At 35.3% G+C, this 17,426-nt stretch overlaps 2 protein-coding genes across 4 annotated transcripts; one reads left to right on the forward strand and one right to left on the reverse strand.

The window, feature by feature from the left end:
- Positions 1-1,293: 1,293 nt before the first annotated feature.
- On the forward strand, positions 1,294-4,091 carry LOC147534259 (abscisic acid receptor PYL8-like). 2 transcript variants are annotated; one of them, XR_015227478.1, is made up of 4 exons: positions 1,294-1,653; positions 2,230-2,445; positions 3,433-3,853; positions 3,924-4,091. XR_015227478.1 is itself a non-coding variant. In XM_086647044.1 (3 exons), exons 1-3 carry the CDS (start codon positions 1,540-1,542, stop codon positions 3,652-3,654), a joined length of 552 nt encoding a protein of 183 aa, XP_086503170.1. In that variant the 5' UTR covers positions 1,294-1,539; the 3' UTR covers positions 3,655-4,091. The 2 variants fall into 2 exon arrangements, 1 of the variants encoding a protein (XP_086503170.1); XM_086647044.1 differs by having other exon boundaries at positions 3,433-4,091.
- A 1,506-nt stretch (positions 4,092-5,597) lies between these two features.
- On the reverse strand, positions 5,598-16,345 carry FTSH11 (FTSH protease 11). Of its 2 annotated transcripts, none has more exons than XM_086647041.1 (17): positions 15,373-16,345; positions 14,913-15,066; positions 14,687-14,779; positions 14,385-14,473; positions 13,954-14,077; positions 13,602-13,721; positions 12,948-12,998; positions 11,408-11,469; positions 10,875-10,932; positions 9,246-9,371; positions 9,078-9,158; positions 8,865-8,994; positions 8,596-8,744; positions 8,197-8,478; positions 7,657-7,746; positions 7,473-7,526; positions 5,598-6,286 (listed from the first exon to the last, which is right to left on the reverse strand). In XM_086647041.1, exons 1-17 carry the CDS (start codon positions 16,014-16,016, stop codon positions 6,128-6,130), a joined length of 2,466 nt encoding a protein of 821 aa, XP_086503167.1. In that variant the 5' UTR covers positions 16,017-16,345; the 3' UTR covers positions 5,598-6,127. The 2 variants fall into 2 exon arrangements, with proteins under 2 accessions (XP_086503167.1, XP_086503166.1); XM_086647040.1 differs by having other exon boundaries at positions 14,913-15,069; positions 15,373-16,341.
- Between the last annotated feature and the right edge of the window lie 1,081 nt (positions 16,346-17,426).

Consider the following 17,426-nt stretch of genomic DNA (forward strand, 5'->3'; position numbering starts at 1 on the left):
TCTCTTTCGTTTTGATACATTTCATGCCAGGTTTGGGACAGTCGTCTAAATTTTCTCGGCTAAAATTTTTGTTGCCCAAAAGATCTAACAATAGGTTGGAAACCCTCACTTGAGAGCATCTCCTATGCAAAACTCAAAAGAAACTCTAAAAATCCCATGTGTCCAGATTCAAATGTCAATCTCTAATTTTTCTCTTTCCTATTTGTCAAGATTGAGATCCTCTATTTGAAGGACTTCTCCAATTCAACACTCTAAAACTCCAAAAATTGTTTATGTGACATTTTTTTTTCATTAAAATAGGAGTATGAAAATGTTGAGTTGGCATTTAGAGATATCTCAAGAGGACACTAGATATCTTCATTCCACCCTCGACACGTCATCTTCGAGATTTGAATTGAGTTTTGCATTGGAGATGAATTTTGAGATAAAAACTCTAAAAGTCCTACGTGACGCTCCAAGTTTCCAGATTGAGATTTGCATTGGAGATGCTCTGAGCCACTTCGTGATAACTCCCTCCAAGGCCATTAGCTTCATATCATTGCTCAGGCCCCTTGTTGCCAGAATATCTAAGCTTCAACACCCTTAGCCTTTCGACAGCAAATCAACGAACAAATTCACTTCTCTATAAACATGCTCTAAGTTGAACGGTTGAATTTGCTCATGCTATTATTCTTCTCCACTTAAAAGATTGCAAAAAATTTCGCTTAGTTTGAACAGATTTTGCGGGTTTCTGGACATATCCATTGGTTGCATTCGGAGCCTAAAATAAGCTTTACAAGCTGCCCCTCTGGTGTGGGGTGCTGCGTAAAATAAGCCCATCCCCCCATCGCAACCCCTTTTGTTTGAAAGGCTTCGGGTTTAGTTCCATACGAAGTACGGAGTATTAAAACTAAACAGTCTAAAAGTAAGCAAAAGATTAGGGGTAGCTCATCTAGGAAGTTGGTAAAATCTGGTAGTAAGGTTACCGAGAGTTCTCTGATTTCTTCTTTTCTTCTCTAAGCAGATATCTCTCAGAAACCTCTTCCTCTTTCTCCTCCTAAATTTCTTTATCCACTCTATATCTCCTTCCACCATTTTTTTTTCACGCCACCTAAACAAAGCAATGTTAAGTCTTATGTGTGATTCTCATCAAAAAAAAAAAGTCTTATGTGTGATAGAATTTCCATAAAATTTTGGCATCAGAAAATGTCAGCCACGACCCTGATTACAATTATGCACTCTCATTACCAACTAACACTCTCCCTATACCAAAGGCCCGTTTAATTTTAAATACAGTACTATAGAAATTAAAATAAAATATCAAAAGGGAGATGATGAAAGAGAAAGAGGCTTTTGATATTGGAGGAGGAGGAGGAAGTTTGATATGGTGGTGGTGTGAGTTTGAAGGTTTCTCAGTTCACAAACATATTTCTAGAGAGAGAAAGTGAGAGCGAGAGAGAGATTTCTAGCTGGTTTTGAGAAGTTCGGAATCTGTTTTGGTTGATTTTCTCCTCTATTAGGTCTTATTTGATTGATGATTGCAGAAGAAAAGAAATCTAGATGAACGATAAGTGGATGGAATCTGAATATATCTTTAGACATCATAAACATGATATCACAGAGAATCAGTGTAGTTCTTCTCTTGTTAAACACATCAAAGCTCCTATTCATCTTGTAAGATCTTCATCTTTTCTCTTTCATTTCCTCGATTGATTCTCTCTTCTTTCTAAGCTCGTTTAGTAGATCTCTCTGTCTATTCATCTGATTTTGTTGCGATTTTCGATTTCTAGACAATTTTGATCAGTTTAATCTCAAGTTTTTGTTTAATTTTGAAACGAAAATCAGATTTTGTTACGAATTTATCGATTGTTTTGAAATTCGAAATTGAAGTGATAACATTTTCGAATTTCATAAGAATCGTAAGGATCAACTTTCCAATTTTTCTTCTCTGACTTCATATCTTGTTTGCACAATTCTTGAGAAATCTCTCTTCTTAAGAGATAGGATTAGTATGAATAGTTAAAGATCAATTGATTTCTTCTTGACGAGCGATTTTTTTGGTTTTCTGAGGAAAAAATTTGGAAATTGACCAGGTTAGAAAGTAAGAGTTACAAAATAACAGTTTATTAGATGATACTGAAGGCGTTTTATTTGAATGAGATCATTTGAATTAGCCAGAACTAAAAGATCAAAGAATCCATTAGAACCTGATGATGAATTACTTCTTGATGTTGATGAAAATGAAATCAGGTATGGTCACTGGTAAGAAGATTTGATCAACCTCAGAAATACAAGCCCTTCATAAGCAAATGTGTGGTACAAGGAGACTTGGAGATTGGAAGTGTTAGAGAAGTGAATGTTAAGTCTGGACTTCCAGCAACAACCAGCACTGAAAGGTTAGAGCTTCTTGACGACGAAGAACATATCCTCAGTGTCAAGATTGTTGGTGGTGATCACAGGCTCAAGGTAAAAATGATCTTTTTCTTTACTCGGATGACTTTTTCTTTACTCGGATGACTTTTTCTTTTCCGAATTCAGTTTATCATGCTTTTACTATTGATAAAGTAAATTCAATTTTTGAGTGATTCGAAAGTCATTCGACAAATCTCATTGGAACCCACGAGATTAGATTTCCATGCTCGCCTTCGTGGCCCCAACTCCTCCATGATAGATTATGTTAACCGTTGTTTTTAAACTTTTTGTGCTAACCCAGTCTTGGCTAAGGTGTCTAACCTAGACTTTGTCGGACTCAGGTGCTTCAAGTCTTAAATCGTGTTGTCAATTGGAAAGGAAGAAATTATGATGCATTTTTTTTACTTGATTTTCATAGTTCATATGCTTATTCCATCTTCTTATATATGATATGATGAATCTTTAAAAGGAGTAGTTCTCTGTGAAGTTATGAACTATTATACGAGTTCACTAAAATCTAAGCATTATCTACAGAAGATCACTAGATAGAAGTCCTAGATTTGTCATATAAGTTATCGATGCTATTTTGCCAAGAAACCAGATATCAAGAAGAACAACTTCCAGCTTCTTATAAGCTTTATTAGAAATTCCTCTTCAAAAAAAAAAGCTTTATTAGAAATTTAGCTCTTTATCTTAGAATCTCCGCCATGCTGTTCTATTTCTATTCAGAGTTTGTTTATCATGTAAAAGTTGTCCAGTTTCCTCTCTAATTTTCTGCTGTCTCCTAGTTGTTGTAAGCTTATGGGTGAATCTACTTAACCCTAGAATAACAAATGTCCAAGTCAGATTCAGATATATGAAAAACAAAACTACCTTAGCCAGCAACATCGAATAACCCTTAATAGTAGTTAATATTCCTTTCGGTAATCAGCTAACCGAAATTAGGAATATCATGTACATCAATTGTGAGATGAGTAAAGTTTCCTTCTATTTTTGTTGCTCCGTTATATTTTGATGTCTCTTTCTAACTTAATTTTGCAGAATTACTCTTCGATAATCACTCTTCATCCAGAGATCATCGACAAGCGACCAGGAACAGTCGTGATCGAGTCCTTTGTGGTGGATGTGCCTGAAGGAAACACAAAGGATGAGACTTGCTACTTTGTTGAAGCTTTGATCAAATGCAACCTCAAATCACTCGCTCATGTTTCAGAACGACTTGCAATTCAGGATATAACTGGACCCATTGACGATTTGAGATGATGTCTCAATTGATTTTAGGGAGTTTTCGACCACCACCATGGATGAAGCTTCCGAGGCTTTCAGGATTCATAAGCTTTGGAGACAGACTGGTACTAGTTGTTTCATAATTTTGGAGTTTCAACTCTTTCTTTTTCGACTTCTGTTTTTCGTTTGCTTTCTTAAGGTTCTTCCATTCAAGTGCCATATATATACTTATAATGTCTTCCTTAAGTTGAGATTTAAGGACTAAATTCCTTTTACAAAAATCAGAACCCTAAAACAAAAATAAGGAGTACATTTTCTTTGTGATATTTCAGGGCTTTCACAGTAATGGTTTAGGGTTGTAAATATTTGTGCTGTTAAGAGTTGGTATTTTGCATATTGGGTTTTAATGTTGGTGTTGTAGGTATAGAGAAATAAAGACATTTTGAATTTTAATTGGGATATTGAGTTGAGCATTGTTCCTCTTTGTGAATTTTAACTTCTGGTATCTATGAATTAGCATGGATGCAAATCTTAGTGCGTCAGTCTGACATCTATCATAGTAAAACAACTCAGTCGGTTATAGGAGGGATAAGTCTGACCGTTTACTTTTGTTGAGAGTTTCGATAGAGATCACATAGAACAGTTGGTATAACCCTCCTCAAGTGATCTAACTGCCGTTAGCCAGGAGTGATCTTATCAACCCATATTTGTAGGACAATTGTCTTGTCAACAACCCATGTGATTTGTTTTATTAATTCAAAGTTTTCTTAGCCTTTTTCCTTTTGCAGAACGAAAGATTTCTATTTAGTTTGATATTCTTATTCCTTCTGGTTTATCTATCTTACTTTTGAAGATATTAGCAGTTTCTTTTTCTTAAATGTTTTGCCTTTTTTTTTTTCTTTTTTATTGAAATATTTGAAAATGAATTCAACCTTTTTTTTTTTTTTTTTTGGGTTATAAATTGTAAGATGTATATCTTTCAACTTTTCTTAAAAGAAAAAAAAAGGGAGAATATTAGGCCAGATATTTCGATACCTAGCAGTGCAAATATGACAATGTTGATGTTCTTTTAACAGAATTAATAATTTGATGGACCTTTCAAACTTGTCTTTTCAAGATTTTGAATTGATTGAAAGAGACCTAAAGTCATACTAAATCCACTACTATTACTACATTCCAAATATATAAGACCACAATGACTATAGCATAACACATTCTATTGGTCCAAAACAAAAATGAGACTGAAGTGAATTTTGTCAGATTTTTTTGTGACAAAATTAGATTTTTTGGGGCAACAAAATTTCTCTTTCTCATCTCTAATCACTAATTCTAGCCACATCCGCTATCACCTACCACCATTATTTGTCTCTATTTCTCCTGGGTCCTCTTTCTTTCCTCCCACTATCTCCATTTGTTCTGTCGGAGGGGAGGAGTCCGCCACCACCTGTTTGGGCAGACAAGCTGGTTTTGGGAGAAATCCTCCCGATCTAGGGGGATTTTTCTCCAAACCATTTTGAACCGGTTATGGACGGAAATCCCCAAAAATCAAATTGGTGTTTCAGTGAAGAGACCCTCCATCTGTCGTAACAGTTCAAGAGAGACATAGAGGAGGAGGTGAGAGAGAGAGGGTGGTAACGTAGTGATGGAGGCGGTGGTTGTCAGAGGAGAGAAACATCTGAAGGAAAAAAAATATATTAGAGATCACTGGCAAAGCAGTTTACCAATGTAGAAAAGAAAGGGCGGAGACCTGAAATTAATGTCACTGCGACGATTTCCTGTCCCGAAAGCATCTGCCTTCTTTAAAATATTGTAAAGATGAACTAGCTAAGTAGTCCTTCTACAAGATTTTCTAGTTTGTAAAATATTTTAAGATTTTAGGTTATATTGTGATTGGAAGCGCAATGTACTTGATAAAGGCTGTATGTTTTTGCCAGTCAAGATAGAGTAACGACTGAAACTCAAAACAGATACCTGACCTGTTTTGTTCTGTTGGGTGAACCAACAAGCAATTCTTCATTTCTTCAGTACAAGAAAGGTTTTCCTATAAGATACAAATAACATATCTATACAAAAATTAATTAATTTGTACCATATTATATGAGAAATAAGGAGCATACCGCGTAGCAGTACCCCGAGGATACAACATTTCAGGCAACATTACTCCAAACTGATGAATATTATATTAACCGAGGAAAGTACATGGAGTAAAAAGTTCATGAAGAATCATTTCATCGGTAGTTTTTTCGAGTGGCATGGATCCTTTCCTGAGTTGGCTGTTATGTTGTAAATGTTTTTTTCTTGACTACAACCTAGAATTTCTTCATTACCTTGAGACAATAAAGTAACTAATAATGACAGAATAATTTCAGTTTGGAAATATCTAAAATTTTCGATTTCGAAAAAGAGTAGAAGCTGCAGAAAATTGTACATTTTACAAATAAATTACCTGTGAGGTTTTGGTACTACGCTGTACACACTACCATAAAGGTTGCACTGGGTTATTGTTTTCTTATGCCAATGCAAGCTCTTCTTGTTCTTGTTGTCGTTGTTGTTGGTCAGGGAGCGATCGTCCTTCAGTAAAAGGCTGAAGAATTTGTTTGATGTCTTCTGCTCCAAGAGTCTCGTACTCGAGAAGTGCATTTGCTAGGACGTGTAATGCCTTCTCGTGCTGAAAAAATAGACCAGTCAAAATATTATATCATGTGGTTTTACTATTCCTGTTTGCAAATCTATATAATAAAACAGAAGGGAAAACGATGACTGGGACAAACATCCTTCTTTAATAAAGGATATTGTCTAGAAGCCCTTCTCAAAATTTAAAATATAGTCCTTCGTATAAATATAATTACCTATTTAAAAAAAATTAATCCTTTCCTTCTTAGAAATAAAATAACTAATTTAAGAAAAAAAAAAAAAAAAACAAAAAAAATTTCAAGGGTTGAAAAAAGAAATTAGAATCTCTCTCTCTCTCAATAACATAATAACTAATTTAAGAGAAAAGAAACAAAAAAATAATACAAAAAAATAATAACTAATAAAAATCTCTCTCTTAATAAAATATAAAATAAATTTCGTAACATTTGATTGATACAAGTGTCCGTGCCCTAGGGCACGGGATATACCATAGTTGGTCAATATAACAGAATTTCTACGATGTTAGGGATGAAAGGTGTGGCAGCCTGGCAGGGCGCCCATATTTTATAGATATATAGTTATTTCACTTCATATTACAAATTGTCGCTATTTTACATTATTGATGAGAAATACTCCTTTCCCTTAGCTTAGAGTCTTTACTCATGGTTTGATCAAAAGCTAGTACTGCAGCTTTCTGACCACATATTTTCATCAATTCTTTTGAAAATCTTGATGATATAAAATCAAAGGAACAGATATCCAATTCGAACTCTAAGTGATTGTAGCACTCTCCATATGGACGACCAAACACTGAAGTTTTCATACGCAAATAATAGGCGCTAAATCAGAGAGGCGGGAGTGGGGGCGTCAACAACAACACCTTTGACAACAGAGTTAAGATGTGGAGGTCATGGCCTACCTTACAAGTTCTAATAATTTCTTCTTTTTGGTGTGTCGGAAGAATTTTAAGCATTTGACTTTGTTGTAGGTGTGTTTAAAGTTGTAACTTACATACCTAGCACCATATGACTCATTTTAGATATAATAATCCAAAAATGACTACCTTCCTGTTAGGCCTCCTAACTTTCGCAGAATGCAAATTTAACTCTCTTTTATATTTATATATTACGACTTTGAATCAGCTATAGTAAGGAAAAGCAAAACTTAGATATAATATCTTCTGAATGAGTGTTCAGAAATAATGAGAGTTAAATTTATACCTTTCTCAACAGGTCCTTAACACGATCATAAGCCTCTCTTAAGAGTTTCACTACCTGCAGTATTTGGAAAGCATCAAATAGAGATTCCAAAAAGGAAAAGATTAGGGAAGGTCTAAGATTAACTAAAGATTATCTAGTCATGTGGATGGAACCCGAAAGTGCAAGATTAGAATAGAAAACATACTTCTGCATCGACCCGTGATTGCATCTCTGTACCAGGTCGATCCTTCATATAAACTGGCCCAATTGTATCACTCATTCCACATGTCGATACCTGGAATACAAAAGGTTCTTCAATCACCATATAACAATTCATTTTTTGGATTTGAAGGATATAGTTGAAACTTGAAAAAACTGAAAGATAAGTTCCAAGTTTATTTGGAGAAAATCTGATTGTTACACAACACTAACTAAAATACTTCCTAGACATCCTAAATGATTACGAAAAAACACTTCATGCGAACAAAGGACTCAATTCTAGAGAATGAAATGCTGCTTGATGTTTCAAGTGAAACAATGTCTTTCTGGAAAAAAAAACGAAACACTATATGGGAGAGATAACATAAACTTTACCAGACTATTCTAAACAACCATACTGAACTATAATAATATTGACCTAAATTAATTATCTTTTTCGCAAGAAGCCTTCATATTTTTTTTCAAAACGAATATGGGAGTTCTTTTGACCGCCAGACATTGTTTCACATCGTAGAGGAATATATACCATGTAATGTGCAAGCTCTGTTGCAGTATGAAGATCACTACTAGCTCCGGTGGTTATATGTTCTTGGCCAAAGATGAGTTCCTCAGCAACTCTTCCACCCATACAAACATCAAGACGAGCTAACAATTGCTTCTTGCTGATTGATGTTTCATCATTTGAAGGTAGTTGAGTAACCATCCCTAGGGCGGACCCACGAGGCATTATTGTGGCTTTGTGAATAGGATGGGCACCATCAGTATTGAGTGCAACAATTGCATGGCCACTTTCATGATAGGCAGTAAGCTGAGAGAAAGCAATTCATAAATCAAGTTCAACCTTCCCAAGAAAGCCGCGAAAGGAAGACAGACTTGAGATCTACATGTAACATAAATTTGTTTGTTCTACATCACTATATGTTACCTTCTTGGATTCTTCCGAGAGAAACATTGTTTTTCTCTCTGTACCCATCATTATCCTGTCCTTCGCAAATTCCAATTGTGAGGATGTCAGTTTCTCGACACCTTCAACAGCAGCTTTAATCGCAGCAATGTTTACCAAATTCGCCAGATCTGTTGACAGCGGAAACAGTTATAGAAAAAAAAACACAGTGGTGTTTAAAATCGATTTCATGCACATGATTTTGTAGGCAAAACACCGATATGGTATTCGCAGAAACAGAGCTGACATACCTGCGCCATTGAATCCAGGTGTACCACGTGCAATTGAATTAACATCTACATCATCAGCTAGTGGTTTATCCTGCAAGTAGAGCTCTAGAATCTCTTGACGACCTCGAACATCAGGATTTGGGACGACGATCTAGTGGATAAGGATTTTCAAACTTCAATATAAGCCAAATGAAATAACGAGTTTCATCAATCAAAGATCTTAACATAACGTACATGTCTGTCAAATCTACCAGGCCTGGTTAAAGCAGGATCAAGAATATCAGGCAAGTTGGTTGCTGCCATCAGTATTATGCCCTACACAACAAGTAGGATGCATGGATTAAGGATACACAAGTAATGAAGTAAAATATTAAAACTGACAGGGTGAGCTTGAAATTATACCTCATTCTGTTCAAATCCATCCATTTCGACCAGCAGCTGATGCAATGTTTTCTTTGTATGGCCTTCCCATTGTTTCCGAGTGGACCCAACAGCATCTATTTCATCAATAAAAATGATGCAAGGAGCCTGGGAAGAACGTAAGAAATTTTGGATTTAATGATTTTTCTCGTCATTGTAAGTCATGTGCACCAATGAACATGATAATGCTGGTTCACCTCTGAGATTTACAACACAGGCTGAACCCATGAAGACCTATAGGACTAAAAGACAATTGGGAGGTTTAATTAAGGTTCAGTGGTGTCGCCCAGAGTCACTAAACTCCCTGATCGAACAATGGGGAGGTTTAATTAAGCCCAAGGAATAAAATGTCGACATATTTCGGTCGAAATGACCGAAACATGTCCTAAATTCACATCATCGAAACGAAATTTCCACCGAAATCTGATACGAAATTTCGAAACTGAGATTTAGGTTTAGGGTTTCGAAAGATTCTAAAATCAGAAACTCATATAATACCTTAGTCGTTTATCTTTTACCTATCTGTTAATTTGTTTCATCTTTCTTGACTACTTCTCAAATATTTTGTTCTTCAAGAGATTCTTCTCTTCTTTAGGTGATCTTTAACTTTAGATTTCGATTTTAGGAATTTAGTTTGGGATTTGAAAGAAAATCTAAAGAGAGAGGAAGAGGGAACAGTCGAAACCGACTGAGAAGTCTTAGAAATAGGGATTAAGGGTTGTATTTAAGGGGAAAACAATTTTTACTACAAAACAAGTATGTTATGTTTTATTTTTTGTTAGCCCCCTAACTATTACTATTATAGCAGATTGGATCCTAAGCTAACTGTTTTAGGTTTACCTCTGAAAAATAATTCAATGTACCCCCTAAACTAACTGTTTAATTGCAGATAAGCACCTAACTTAACTGTTTTAGTACTAATAGAGTTAAATAACTCAATTTACCCCCTAAACTAATTGTTTTATTGTAGATTAGTACTGAACTTAATTGTTTTAAAACTGTTTTATCATTCCGGAAATTTGTAAAATTTCCACACAGAGCGAAACGTTTCCACGAAACGTGTCCACTTTTGGACCGATCGAAATTTCCATCGAAACCGACATTTCATTCCTTGATTAAGCCCGACAGAAAGAAAGAGATCTGAGATCTGGTCCCGGCTGCGATTCTCTGGGGCATTTGGACAGATCGGAACAACAAAATCTTTAAAGAGGGCAACCTTTCCAGCTCCATTGATGTGGAAGATGTGAAAGGCGTCATTTATCTTTGGGCGAAGTGGCTTGGCCCTTTTAAAAATATCTCTTTTGGTGATGTAGTCGGGAATTGGGAAGCCTGGATGATGTGAGAGTCTCCCATCCAGTTGCTTCCCCTTTTGTACATATTCTTTGTTTCTAGTCAATATATTCATTCAAAGTTTCAAAAAAAAATAGGACTAAAAGACAGGATAAAAGCATTGTAGTTGATACGTGGTCTATATAGGCAAGTACCTTGAAATACTCCCTAAGTGATCTCAATTATAAATTATAGTCCCATATAGCATTACTGAATGAGTACTCATAGTATATATTGAGTATGAGAAATCAAGGAGATCAGAAGTTAAAAGGATTGAAGTACCTTTTTCTTAGCAGCTTGGAACAAGGCACGAACACGGCGAGCACCAACACCAACAAACCTGACACAAAACGCCAGGAAATTGAGAGGCTATCTAAGTATGGTTAAGAATGTATATAAACCAAAACTAGGAATTAGGAACTCTTCTCTATTAACTTCTGCCATGGTTTGGCACTAACAAGTATCAACGAAATATCAATTAGAGTTGTAAAATGTCATCATGCTGTCATATGAGGAAATGAAACAATTTTCACTTGAAAAGACATTAGAGCTTCTAAGTGAGATAAGAACAATGCATCATCTGAAAAATTGGACTCTTTTCACTTGGGTAGAGAGAAAAATTATATATTACCCTCCCTTAATGGCCATAATCAGAAACTAAAAAAAAAAGGAAGTGTGCAGATGACTGATGATATCATGCTCTAGAATCCCCTTAGCTCAAAACCTCAAATGGTTATAAAATGTAGTGAACTGATCTAAGAAGTGATAATATTTCCCACAAAAAAACTAGGGAATAACAAGTTACATAAACTTACATTTCCTCAAACTCTGAACCTGCTCTATAGAAAAAAGGTACCCCAGCTTCTCCAGCGATGGCCTTCAAATATCCAAATGCAAAAGAACATTATTGATCATGAAAGATGGTAAAATTAATGGAGAGGAACAATATTAGAAGAGGAAAGAATATTACTTTCAGAATAATTAATAAGCACAAGGCAGTCGATAAAATACATTTTTCTGGATTGAACAGTCAATTTGTGGCAACACTAAAGAACATATAACATTGTAACGTCAATCTTGACGTTTGTGTATAACAGTTCTCAAATCTAACATCAATCTTGTTAGCTACTTAGCCAGTTAGTATATCATTGAGTCTAATATAACATAGTGTAAAGATGCAGAAAGGGATCGTGGGGCTTTGTGCTACCCAATTAGGCTCCAGCAGAACTTGCAGCTCATATCATGTTCCACAGTGAAATGGCACTCTTTAGTTTCAGGAATATCCAACGGAAAGCTCTAACCGAAGTTTCCACATTTCTGGCTTCCATAAACTTTGAAGACAATGTTTAGGCACATAGTTCATGACATCGGGGAAAACATGGCACAGCTATAGGTGGGTGGGTGTCTGTGATGGTATCTCTTACGAACAGTTTGAGGAATTCTCTTCAAAGAAGAACTTTAGAGGCTTTAATGATGTCGAACTTGGGAGGCTACGCCATAAAATGTAAAAGGGTTAATATTCCGTTGGAGTATAAACTCGATATGGGCTAAAGTCTAAATCTTATTATGACTTGTCCACACTGGGAAGCTATGATGATATAACATGGCTATCCAAGTTATCTTGTATTATTATTTTTCTTATCAATTCATCCAAAGTTTCAAAAGCAAAAAAAATTTATCCAAAACCTAAACTCCGAAGGAAAATTACATGCTATCCAGCTCATATGAACTCTGAATAGTTGAACAGTACTATTGTACATTGTATTGAGCAAAACATGAAAACTAGCTTATCATGTATGATGAATTTGATCTAAAATTGGAGTTCTGCAATGGGCTTTCGTAAACAAAGATTTTGCAAAACTAATATACTATAATGGTCTGTTACAGTGCATCAAGATAAAGTCTCGTATATCTTGTTGAATGTTTGAGCATAGGCTTCAATCACATTCGGATGTAAGGTTCTTGATACCTTCAAAGCTTCGCTTTAACCAATATCATTTCAATGGAATCCTCTTGACCATTATTTTCCCATTGGTTTATCATCCATTTATATTTGTTAAATATACTTCCTTATCAGTTGAAAAGCATAAATTTAGTAACCCATAAAAGGCCTAACAAGGACAGAGCAAAAACCAATAGTGCAAGTTCTACTCCAAGCATCGGTTTTAGGTACAACCATTATAAAATTTTGGACAACTCTTAACTATGGAGTTTCTAAACTTTAAGCAAGATTCATGAAATCTGGCAAATCTAAAATGGTAACGAAAGCTCAAAACTAAGCAATTAGTACACTTCATGAGATCACAGGTAAAACACTGTACAGACATTCCAAAAGAAAATATGGACAACCCTTACCTTTGCAAGCAGGGTCTTACCCGTTCCAGGTGCACCCGTTAAAAGAATTCCCTGACAACAAGAACTAAATAAGTAAACAACAAAGATAAACATCTCAATAGCGCATACACTAAATAAGGAATATGTGAAGTAAATATTTCATGTATACTAAGTCCGAGTATAATCAATTGATAAAATGCTTTCAGCGAGTGAGCCAACACATGCATATGTAATTATATTTGTCTTCAAAAAAGTTGATTATACCCATAACAACCTAAAGTCCAAGTCCACTGCTACGTGACTAACATGAATCTTCTCTTCGTTTCTTCCTCTAATTAGTGTCTTTACCTCAAGGTTGATCCTACACCTAAATATTCTAACAAGTCAAATTTAAATTATCTCTTTATGGTACAAAACAAGAAACATTTCCCAATTTCTAAACTTATAGTAAAAATCTTTCAGAATTTACTAATAACAGTAATTTCAGTTGTACAAAGTTAGTCATCGTAATAATCTAGGCATTATTCATATTTCCCCTTCAGATAGGAAGTAGGAACTTTCTTTCGGCCAAAAGTACATTGAATTTTTTATTTTCTCGTTTCAATATATTCATTCAAACTTTTCAAAAAAAAATCATCCACAAGTGAAAAGTGGAACAGAACTATCTGAACATACCTTGGGCAGCTTTCCTCCGAGGCGAGTGAACTTCCCTGGGTTCTTGAGATACTCCACCACTTCCTCAAGTTCTTGTTTAGCATCATCGCAACCTTTAACATCCTTAAAAGTCTTCACATTCTGTGAAGGTCAATTAGGTTTTAGAGAGAAAACATAGTTTTTATCGATGAGTTAAAAAAAGATCATGTCATCCAGCCTCTTCTGACCCTTTACTAGATCAAAATAGAAGAACTACCCCATTGAACCATTAAAGTAAACCGGTTTGAAATATTATATAGAAAGTCATGAAGCATTGAAAAGTTAAATCTCATAAGAAAGCAGCAATGTTAGTCCAAGAATATCAGTTCTCTACCTTCTCAGGTGTAACTTCTCTGTTTAACTCCTTCGGAGCATATGAAGAACTGGATCCAACACCTGAAGCACCTATACCACCTAAGCCTGCTACATACTTTTGAAGAGCAGCTGCACCCATTACCCTGGCAACAGATTCTTATCCTTTAAAATGAATGAAGAATCAAATTTATGCTAAATAAATTATCACCAACTGAACAAAATTTTAAAATACATGTCCAAACTCATTATGGTGGAAAGTCATCTATGTTTACTGAACTCAGTTGAGTTACCACCAGAAAATATAAATGGACCTGGACAAGAAAATAATTTGCATATAGTAGAAGAATATAAATCACTCAAAAACCCAAAACCTAAAGAAGAATAGTTCTTCAGTAACTAAAACTTCATGCCATCAAGTAAAGGAACATGGAAGTATGAAACAAACCATACCACATCAAGCCAACAGCAACTGTAAACAGGATGGTCGAGATTACTTCTTGCGCAAAACGTGCTGACCTATTTGATGACTTTGGATCAACCTAACCACGGAAAAAGATGAAGTGAGCAAGCATTGGGGTAAACCCAAGTTAAACAAAGAATCATCAGTTGGATAGCGGTGACTGGAACACGAAATATTTACCTACTATGGTGTTTTATGAAAAGAACAAATATTTAAAACAGTACTCTCTACCAACAAACAAGAAACCAAAATTGTGCTCAAGTAATACACTAATATGTTTCTTAGATCTTACCATGACTACATGCAATGGCTGCTTGTCAGATATGCCAGGGCTCATGAACGGGTCATCCATGTTGCCTGAGGCACGTTGCTTTAGCTCTTGCAACTGCTTGTATAAGGATAATAGTTAGTAGCGGAGCCAAAAAGAGAAGAAGAAACTAAACCTTATAAAAACGCAAGATAAAACAAAACATGGGAACCGAAAATAACTTTACTTCGGGGAGGGAGGATTGAGTTACCAGTGAAGGAAGACTGGCAGGTTTTCCAGATTGCTCATCAGGAAGATAATCAGTAATAGCATTAGTGACAACAAGAGCTCTTAAATATTCTGCAACTCCTTTACTATCCACTGCATGGTCTCTCTGTTCGAAACGCCTAATGACAGACTCAGGGCTGCTACATTATACGATAAAACGTGAACACATTACACATGGATAATTTAGTAACTAGAATCAACTAAAATGTCAAAACACATTCACGAACTACACAAAAAACTATAACTAATCAAATTCCGTCGACCAAAGGACAACTACCCCTAAGTCCTAACCAAAACCACCAACTAAAATTGTTTGAATGACTCTAATCTAGCATACAACTTCCACACACCACCATAAAGAACTGTTTTTTGATGAAAAAAAAAAGCCATTTTTATTATGGGATTTCATAGATATAACACAAATAATGATTAAGATGGCAAACCTCTGCTTGTTAAGCTCAGCCAGTAAAGCGCTTTGCTTGACTGCATCTTTGGGATTGGCATCAGCTTCAGCAATTAAACGTTCTAATCTTTTCTCCTGCCTCCAAAATGGCCACCAATTTAACCACTCTGAGAAAGAAAGTTTCTCGAATCCTCTTCTAATAGAAGCAAAAACTCCCATTAAAAAAACTAAAATTGGCAAACGATTAGATTCTCTCTCTTTCGCAACTGCATTGTTAGATTGAGACACAACTTGATCATTTCCACTATAGTCAACTGCCTCACACTGCACCGTCGATAACTCTTCCGTCTCTAATTTCGGATTTCCACTAGTCAATTCCTCAGATAATTCTAAACTTTGCTGATTTTGAAGATCAGGAATCGATTTGTCACCATCGAAACTTGATTCGAAGTTTGTGTTATTGCTTTCAGATGACATTAAACATGATAAAATCTGATGCCGGTACCGACGAAATTGAGATTTATGACGAAGTGGTTTAGGAGAGAAGGAGAGATTGTAGCAGTGAAGATTACTAGAGATAGAAAGTAGATGAAGTTTTGAAGAAGAAGAAGAAGAAGATAAAGGAGAAAAGGAAAGATTAGAGAATGAAGGTCTAGAGAGAAGAGAAGCTTGAAGAACAGTCATGGCTAGGGTTTTATTAATCCCCTAATCAACAACAAAGTAAAAAAGAGAGAAATCAGGATGGCTTCTCTCTCTCTTCTTTCTCCCTCTTTAGAAGCAATGTTTGTGAGCTTGTATTTTAAGCCTTACAATAAGCTTTTAGAGAGAGAAAGAGAGAGAGAGAGAGGGAAAACCTTATCAGGATTTATTGACTGAAAATTGGCGCTCCTTGGAGGATTTCGTTGACCCCGATAGGCAGAGAGAGAGAGAGAGACGATCCAAGCGTCTGAGTCGTAACTCGCGAGTCAGATCTTTTTTTTTTTCTTAGGTTAATTCCAATTTGACCCCCGATTACTGATCAACATGCCAGTTTGTACCCCATATTTTGACCAAAAGCGAATTTGGCACCGCTAACTGACCATTCTAACAGTGATCTTTAACTTGTCAATTTCTTTCCTGATGTATATTTTCTTCTTGCTTACTTTCTCCATTTCTTATTAGTTTTAGGTCCATATGTTTCATTTCCATTATCACCAACTAGTTTCTATTAGCTTGTTAAGGATATTCAAAGATCTTAAATTTGAATTTGTATTCAATTAGTAGAAAACAACTGTAGAATTTTGTCAAATTTTGAGTTTGAGTATTGTTATATAATATAGTCCTTCTAAGATTCGGAAGGACAGTTCCATGGTTCATAATTACCCGATATCCAACCATGATTTTTAATTTTTGAATATATATTGATATATAGTCGAAGGTTTAGATTAATTTATACTAGTTTCTTCATGGTAAATTTTGTCAAAAATAATCCTTCAACTATTTTTTTTTGTAATTTAGCTTCCTATGTAAAATTTTCATTGGTTTGTGCAAATTTGCACTTACTTTAAGCAAGGACTTTCGCATGAGCCTAAAAAAATGTGTTCCTTAACTAAAAACAACCTGAAATTTAGTCATGTTTAATAAACAGAAGATCTATTATGATGAATTTTGCAATCTTTGATATAATAGAACATCCAATAAGCTCTATAAGATTTTGACAAAAGAATTAGAGATCTTTCTGATATCTTGTTGATATCGGGTTGGGATATAAACATAGTCGTATTTTATTAGATAGTACTTTTCATACGTTGATTCTGTTTTGGAGTCCAATTTGGGACTACCTAGCTATTTTTTTTTACTCCCATAAGTTTTCGACAATTCGATTTGGCTTCCAAATCCCATAAAAGTTTCAACTTATCTCGAAACTACCCTCAAGGGAATCAAACTAAAATCCATCAAAAAAATGTTAAAACATTAATATCTGCATTATCTCATTCTGCATGCAACACTATGCGAGAGAAGAAAGGTGAGGTATGGAGTCGTGGAAAGGGAGAAGATGAAGTGGAAAAGAGCATCTATAATGAAAAACTGAGTATCGTGGGTCAAATCGAACTG

Source organism: Eschscholzia californica, unplaced genomic scaffold (genome assembly GCF_041429995.1).
Source record: "Eschscholzia californica isolate CP2 unplaced genomic scaffold, dmEscCali1.0.p SCAF_6, whole genome shotgun sequence".
NCBI classification, from domain to species: domain Eukaryota; kingdom Viridiplantae; phylum Streptophyta; class Magnoliopsida; order Ranunculales; family Papaveraceae; genus Eschscholzia; species Eschscholzia californica.